This window comes from Coloeus monedula (assembly GCF_965178545.1).
Source record: "Coloeus monedula genome assembly, chromosome: 14".
In the NCBI taxonomy this organism is placed as follows: Eukaryota; Metazoa; Chordata; class Aves; order Passeriformes; family Corvidae; genus Coloeus; species Coloeus monedula.
In genome coordinates, this window is record NC_138794.1 from 14,392,071 (window position 1) to 14,400,519 (window position 8,449).

At 37.0% G+C, this 8,449-nt stretch overlaps 1 protein-coding gene across 2 annotated transcripts in view; it reads left to right on the top strand.

The window, feature by feature from the left end:
• The window catches only part of MINDY2 (MINDY lysine 48 deubiquitinase 2), a 32,683-nt gene extending 24,411 nt beyond the window's left edge, over window positions 1-8,272 (top strand). Inside the window, exons 9-10 of one of the 2 annotated variants that reach the window (XR_014226810.1) lie at window positions 472-914; window positions 3,055-8,272. Coding sequence is in view for 1 of the 2 variants with exons in the window: in XM_082290505.1 (XP_082146631.1) it covers window positions 472-591 (120 nt within the window). In the remaining variant the exon portion in view is untranslated. Of the gene's footprint in view, window positions 1-471 lie in introns of both variants that reach the window. The other variant, XM_082290505.1, reaches the window with a different exon arrangement.
• Window positions 8,273-8,449: the final 177 nt, after the last annotated feature.

Genomic DNA, 8,449 nt, shown 5'->3' on the forward strand with positions numbered 1-8,449 from the left:
AACTTATGTGGTCTCTTTTATAACCCCCTTGCCAAGTTATTAAAGCGTTTCTAGTCACAAAAAGCTGCTGCCTTACCATTATCTCGCTGTCCACACCAGCACTTCGACTCTGCAAATAATGAAATGTGGATTATGTACTTACAAGAGAAACTAAGAAAAAATTCTAGTACAATAACACAGAAGTGGCAGAAAATGTTTGAAACCATATTTTATTGAAACAACTGATCTGAATAGGTGGACGCAACAAAAGGGACACATGAGACTTGAAATATGTTTTCAGCTGACTTAATTTTCAGTTAATACGCAGTTCTTTGGAGGTCCGGGAGTAGGTATACCAAAAACCCCTACCTAAATTCTGCTGGTTTGCATCATACTTAAACATTTTGTTTGTGAAATTGACCACACAGTAATAGTTCAGGCTGTATCTGCAGTAGTGCTGGGTTTATTCCCCATGCTATTTTCTCTACACAGCAGGTACAAGGTGCTGCCTCTCCAGCCAGCGCAAGACAATCCGGGAGTAATGAACGCAAACGCAAAGAGCCTCGAGAGAAGGAGAGGGAGAAAGAGAAGAATAGCTGTGTTCTCTTGTAACAGAAAATGGATCCCATCTGGAGCCAAGTGCATGTCCTCAGAAGCAAAAACAAGGAGTAAAATGGAAGACAAACCTGTTACATGCCGCCTGTGCCTGATTACCCCATGGATTTTGTTCATGTTCCAAGAGAGGATGGATGACTTTGTTACAATCAGACAGACTTCTTCAAAGTCATAGCGCGTGCTGCTCAAGAGTGAATTCCAAATCACAGTTGGATGCGGCTGTGCTTTGAGTTAGTCATAAGAAATACTGCACCTTGTAGCTGAACACACAACTCATGGCAAGTCCCGTGTCATAGTGACATCCATTACTCATTACATCAGTTAGTAAGCTATTTTATCTTCTACTCTAAACAAAGGAGGTAATTCATTTTGTGTAAGGCTTTTTCCTGAAGTCTGTACACAAGCACAACGGAGTTCTGTGTTGCTTCCATAGTATGAAACTGTATCTTAGGCTGGGTAGTCTCCACGACACAAGAGCCCAAATAACAGCTGGGCACTGCCTCCTCAGTGTGTCCAGATTTCTTTGCTTCTGAATCTGGTATGTTCTTTTTTTGAACCCAGATTTATACTTGTTACTGCTATCACTGCATCTCCTGGCCAGCTTTCTTGCCCCAAGAATATGTGACTTGATAGGCAGCATAAAAAATTTGTCATAAAAAAATGGGGCATTTATTAAAAGGCAAGATGAATATTGTTTGCTTTTCTTGCAACTACAAACTGGGTATGGCAACTCAGATGTTATCAGGGTTAAACAAGTAATTTTATAGATAACTTCTTTTTCTTGTATTATTTTTTTCCTCTTGTAGGTAAACTGGACCAGATAAGCTTTTATTTATTGACCTCTCCATATGATAGATGAATGATGAGAGGAAACTAAAGTCTATAATAATCATTATTCTATATAAGAATGCAGAGTTAAAATAACTAACTATCTGCCTTTTATCCAGAAGTACCTTGAACTTTAACATGACGTTAACGTGTCCACTTGTATATTTAAGCAAGTGTACTGTAGTTAAAAACACACTTTTTTGTTTGTTTTATAAATCATGTATTCTTAAAAAAGCACACTTCTGAAGGGTGAGAGAGGAGTGAAGCTGCTCTCTGAGATGGTTTGAAAGGTGGTCAGGTGTAATATTTTGTTTTTTAAATCACTAATTTAGAATTTTTGGAAACCAGATTTTTCTAATTTATGGGAACCAAATAAACATGTTGCATCTTGTAGTATTTATAGAATGCAGAAATAGAACACTTGATGAATTTTGAGGGAACCACAAATCTTCCTCCACTTCCATTAAATCAATAGCAATTACCTTCTTGCATAACCTTTTGATAAAAATTTCTATTTAGCGATTTGTAGATACTTTTGAAAAAGGCTGCTTCTCCTGGACAAGTTCTGTATCCATGCTCCAAGCCTTAGTGTTCACACAGAATAACCTGGGCAAGCTAAGGCAACGAGGTGGAACATGACATTCCTGCTTCCAGGCGTTTGGAGAATGTCTGTAAAGTGGGTTCTAATGCATGTCCACCAGTAAAAAGCCACTTTACAATTATTTCAAGCAGACTTGGCTGCAGTGATGGCAACCAGTCATCACACACATCTGGTACCAACTTAGAATGAAAATTAGATAAAGGAAGAATGTCTTACTAACTAAAGGGCCAATTTATATCACTTTTCTTCCATGCCTTTTCCTCTTCTGTTTTTTTCCACTTTTGTTACGATTTCCCTTTTATAATGATGAAGTAATGAACAGTAGGAGGTCTCTAATACGTAAACTGTAAATTTAAAAATACCTTCTCTAGAAAAGTCATGCCCAGAGAAATAATTTTAATACTTAATGTGTGCAGTTCAGATAATTTTCTACATCAGAGCAAAGGTTGATGTCTTTTTTTCCTTTGCAGCAGCCTAAATTCTTCAAACAAATTAATGTGATGGAGGATCACCAACATAATGACTTAGCTACTTTAAGTAGATAAGAAACTAGTCCAATAGTGTCATAACAGAGACTTTAAGCCAGAATGTTGTTTAAAAACATTCTGTTACTAAGATTTTTCCAAATTTGTGTATTTACATTTATTTATTGACCTTGAAAAATAAATATGTCAAGCTAAGTGTTTGTTATTATTTTCAGTGACAGTATTGCCACTTTAACTCCTTTTGGAAGGAATAGAGGTGTTGTGGCTATGGACTATATCTCTTTGCCTAAGATACTTGCTCATATTAGAAGAATTCATGTAACATTGCCAGTTTCAGACAGATGTGCCTGAAACCTAATATACTGTAGTTAAAGGAATTATTGTCATTTGGTCCCAGAAGAAGAGTTAAATGCAATGCTCATCATGAAGTTGCAATTCCCAGATAATTCAGTTTCTTTCAATGAAGGAGTAAAGGGTTTCAGGGTATTTGAGATGGAAGGCATGCTATGAAAACAGTCCTCTGTTAATATCCTTTTTTCTTTACAGGTCTTGAAGCTTTGGAAAAAAGGTAAAGAATTCCTGAAATCTAGGGCTGCATGAGTTGAACTTGTTAGTGGCAAAAGTTATAAGCAGTTGAGCTTCCTAACACCCAAAATGAAATACATCTGGAAGCTTAATTTATGCCCTACTGGGAGTAACCATTCCAAAAGCACCTGTCACAGCTTGTATCTCTGACAGTATCTGAGGATCAAAAAACCTGAACAGAATTGCTTTTATCTATATGAAGTGAGCTTGGAAAACGATATTGCACAATACAGGCTTGGAGTACCAGGAAGACAGTATCTACTTCATTTGCCTTTTTTTCTTTTTTTTTCCTCCAGCTCATGTTCTGGCAAAAGGGTATAGATTTATACTTTAAATCTGTTTATACAATTTAGCATGCACATGCTCCAAATACCTACATAATATATATGAAAGTGTCCAGAAAAGTAGAGTAGAACTTGTTTTCCACTAGATAAATGCTAGCACAGAAAACAGAATCATAGAATTTTTGTTGTTGCGTTATAGTTGTGACCTAAAAAAAACTACATACAAGTATTCTTAAAATTAGCAAAAATCTGAGCACTGCCGTAGAGATAAATGTTTTTCTATAAGGCACTTTGTAAATGCTCAAATCCACCACTTTTCTTGTGACACTCATAGAATCTGCAACCCAGAAAAGCAGATCCAAGGGAGGGTAGTAACACCAGAGAATGAAATTAGCATTCCTGAAAATTCACTTAAACACAAGCCAAAAACTACATTTTGTCGCTGTCCATGTAGTTCATATAAGAAATAATGTGTTCAGAGTGTCTTTGCAGAGCTGCTCTTGTGGCTCAAGGCACACGAGCTCCAAGGGAAGCACAGGCTCTGCTGGGAACCTTGGAGTGCCAGGCAGGCTCTTACTTGGTATTTCACATTATTGTCATGTTTCTTCAAACTTGTATATACAAGCTCTTGAGAAAATTTTCCAGTATGTAATAAAAGGCAATTTTGAGTTCTTGAAATGGAATTTTCTTGTGCATTCAGCAGGAAATACTTGAGTAAAAGGTAAAGCTGATATATTTTTAACTGAACCTTTCTTTGTTCCTGCTACACTGGTTCTGTAACAAAGTCAGCTCATTGCTTGGATCAGCTCTTTGCATTAGGATGCTTATTACAGAATCTATACAAACTACATCCTTCAATACAACATAATGAATTAAGAGGTTATTTTATATAAAAGTAGATTTTTAAAGGTTGCAGCATTAAACAGGTGACTCAGAAAATGCATGTTAATTGGTGCAGAATCCTCATTAGAAAGCATATTACAGAAAAGCAAAAATAACAAGCTGTAGTTTGGTTGCAGTAGAGTCCTCCTATTTTTTTCCGTCTGTGCTATGACAAACAACACCTTCGTAGCAAGAAAAATCCAACACTGACAAACATTCATACCATTCAGTCCAGGCATAGCAAATGTCACATGCAAGGCCTGAAAATGGCATTTCATCTTGATGAATGCACCTCCTCACATCCATTTTTATTAAGCATAACTAGCAATAGACTATTATTGTCAAGTGGGAAAATTGGGACAGGTGAGTGACACCTTCTCAAACCACATCATTTACACAGGGTCTGTCTGATGTTCAGTGTTTCTGTACAGCTCCCTCTCATTCACAGCTTGGCCAGTAGAAAAGCAATGGATTGAAGCTCGGCTGTGATCTGCTTTGATGGGGAGGAAGTGCCACAGGGGATTGCTAAGGAGGAAAGAGAGGCTGGAACATAAAAGTTCCTATGCTACCTCTTGAGATTGTTAAAGGCTTTGTCCTTAATTTTGCTGTTATTTTGGACACAAATAGCTGTGGCACAGCATGCAGTGGCCGGATTTTTTCACCTAGGTAATGCCCAGCAGGTTCATTTCCTGGCAGGTTGGCAGTGTCTCTCCCTGGACACACTGCTCTTCACTCTTACTGTGCTTTAAAGTCAGGACTAACTGTGCTGATCCTCTGATAGCTCCAACTAGTCTTACTAAATGTCAGTTGCCCACTGTTCAGTTTTGGTCAATGTCAGTTCCTATCACTCTGAGCTCTCTTTGCTGGAGAGTTCTCTCTAGAGAACTTGCTGGAATCTGCCTTCCCCATTCCTTTTCTGGTTTGTAGGATTATTTGTGTTCATAGAGAAGCTTCATGTGCTGAAATGGGCAATTCCTTGTTTTTCAAGGTTAAAACCTTTAAATACTTTGTTAATTATCATTAGAAATCCAAGATCCCATGTTTGCCTCTACTTTACAGAATTAGACACATTTAGAAAAATGTGCAAAGAAAATAGTGTTATTTTTGGGAAATCCTAGGGAACAATTTCAATGAAGTTTCAGCACTCAAAGTTACTGAGATGTTTGCTAGCTCAGTCTAAATAGTGCTTACAAATAGTGTAACACTGCTGAAAACAAAGGCCGCTGCTGCTCTGACTGTAATCAGTGTAGACACAAGCTGAGGTGCTGCCCTCCAGCCGAGCTGTGCACTCAGGGCAGCAGGTGCTGGGGCAGTGTTGCTGGGGCCAAAAGTGAATGAAATGGGCTTGTTTGATGGAGTCAAACACTCAGCCAAATGTACAGAGATCTTGGGGGTGAACAGGGACACAAACTCAGCTAAGTTTTGTTTTGGTTTTTTTAAATTACTCTCTTGAACTTCCTTTAGTGCTGAACCAATTTCAGTTTAGGTCCCATCCAGCGTGATACCTATTGTGAAGCATATGGGGATTGATCTAATAGTGTCTCAGGAGCCAAAGCCTTTAGCTGAGACAAACTGAGGTTCTCCAGCACAGAGCTGGATGAAATAATGGGACACTTGGTCTGTCTTGAAGTTCACGTTCTCTCCTTGTTGAAGCCTTTAGCAAAATTTGGATGGGCTTCCTGAGTTAAAACTTCAGCTGTAACTTTTCAAAGTTAAGCTTATACTAATCAGTTTTGAGAATTTTCACCTGACCTAGTTAAACATTCTTAGATTTCTTCTGAATGTGTTTCCAAAAATGCTGGGATAATTGTATTTTTGTCAGAAACTTTGTGTGGGCTTTTGTTCCTGCTTACTGGCACATGCCAAGGAAAAGGTCAAAGTTGCAATTAGAAGAAACACCGGTGTGTCTTAAATTATTTTTAAAACTTCAATCAGCTGAGTAATGGGAACACCCTTGGGTTTGGTCATCTCATATTATAGGGAACTCCAAAATAACTATGAAAACAGATAATTTTCTCTCTAGTATTTTGGTATCAGGGCATCAATAGGTCTCTTAATTTTAGGGCTTTTTTATTGCAGATTAACCAGAGCCAGAAACTGGTTTATATTAGTTACTGTTTTGTTTACAATTCAGTTTTAGTGAAGCCCTTCACACTGAAAGTTTGAAACCAAGTTCTCTGTGAGGTGAGTAAGTAATAATACAGGGATTTTGGCCAATTGCACAGGTAGATACTACCACTGATTGTATTAACTGTAGAAAAAAGTATTGCTGTGGAAATAAAATCCTTCTTTTGCTTGGAAAAGCATAGTAGTGTCTTCAAGACACTGCAGATAGATACAGTGAACCAAGGAACCTGCTTGTAGACTTTTAAACTGCTTGTAATCCAGCTTTTGCATTTTTTTTTTATCATGAGTAGTTGCAATAATTACATGTTTGCATTCCATATACTCGGGTTACAGCAGTGTGCTTCTATTTCTGGATTTCTTACATGCTTTCTCTTAGGCACTGGCAAGCAAAAATAACTTTGGAGAACCCCTTAAAAAAGTGACCATAGGTACAATGACTTCAAGAGACAAACCTATTGTAGCAAGGGTTTCTTCACCTCTATTTTGGTAACTCTTGAAATCACTAGTGCTGTAACATTATGCTGGAAAGTATGACTGGTCAGGGACTTACAGTACAGACACTGATGAAATAAGCAGGATTCTGGTTTGGATACAGTTTGTACTTGCAAAACCACCCCCAATTAATGCAGGTTGCTGTCAGATTGTACTGGATAGGTCATGGCACATGTGAATGTTTTGTCCCTGTGTTTTTGCAGTATGTAGTTGCTGTTTACAGGTTGAGCCTCACGACTTTGGTAGCAGTACTTAGAACTATAGAAGTATCAAGTACTTGTCCTGTGCCACAGAAATACATTCTAAGTCTGTTACATCTTGCTCAGTATTATGTTAATTCCTTACAGCAATTTCTTTATAAGGGAGTGGGAAATACTGCCTGCAGTTTCCCTACAATAACCTGATAGAGCTTTAATGTTAAATTACACAGTTTTGGTTTGTATTACAGCTTTCAGCAAAACAAGTTCTTATCAAAGTTTTTAAAAATAATTTTCAATTATCCTTTTATCTGCTCACCAGCTGCATAGCCATTATTTGTACAACTTGTGATAATCACCTTTTACACATACATGTAAAGCTTAATGAAGAAATTACTGATAGAACATACAAAAATGAACCCTTTCATGAATGAAGTTGCCCCAAGTTCTTCAGTGTTAAGTCAAGTATTTGTTGTCTTAACTACCTTGACTGCGTCTTTTTACAATAAAATGTTTTTAAAAAGCCCCCCACACAAAACCCTGTTGTATCTTAAGAAAGTTCCAAAAGTCTTCCAGATTACTACTGTCTTCAGCTGCCACCAGAACTGTGCAAGTCCTGTGTTAAATCAGCAGTTTAGCTGTGAGTCTTTTAGTCACCCAGTGTTTACCTGATCTCTAAATATAATGTTAAAGGAAATGCAAAATAAAGCTGATGTAAGTGACTGTGGATTTACCAAGAGAGGGGAGAAGTTAAATCTCTTTAAGTTGTATTTTAGAGGTGCGTGACAATTAAATCTAGTCATGCAGTATCATTTCTACCAATGTATGTGAATGAAATCCTTTTCATCATGTTACACCATTATCCAACATTGTAATGGCATCTACAAGTTCAACTACTGAATGTTCTGCATTTTAAAAGCCTTAATTGTTTATATTGTATTAATGTGTTTTTAAAGACTATAAGGAAATAACATTTTCCTTGTAAATTGTTAAAATAATTTTGAACACAAATAATTTTCAGAGAAATCCAATTCTGTATCTTAATACCCCTGTTTGTTTGTGTACCACAAAGCTGTTAAATTCTGTTACCTTTTAAATAGTGTCTCCAGTTAACAGCCTCTCTCTAGTTCAAGGTCTTACCCAACTGAGATTTATTTTGGTTAACAGTCTTCTGAAACTCATTGTATGTAAATAAATTTAAGTGAACAAGCTTAAATAAATATTTCATTTAGATATTTAAGTTCTTTCCTAATAATAAAAGTTGGATGATATACTTAAAAACCCCAACAAACAATAACCCAACAAAAACTCACTCTGGAAAAGGATAGATTTCTGGTGCTCTTACATCTTTGATAAATTCAAAGGTCTTAGCAG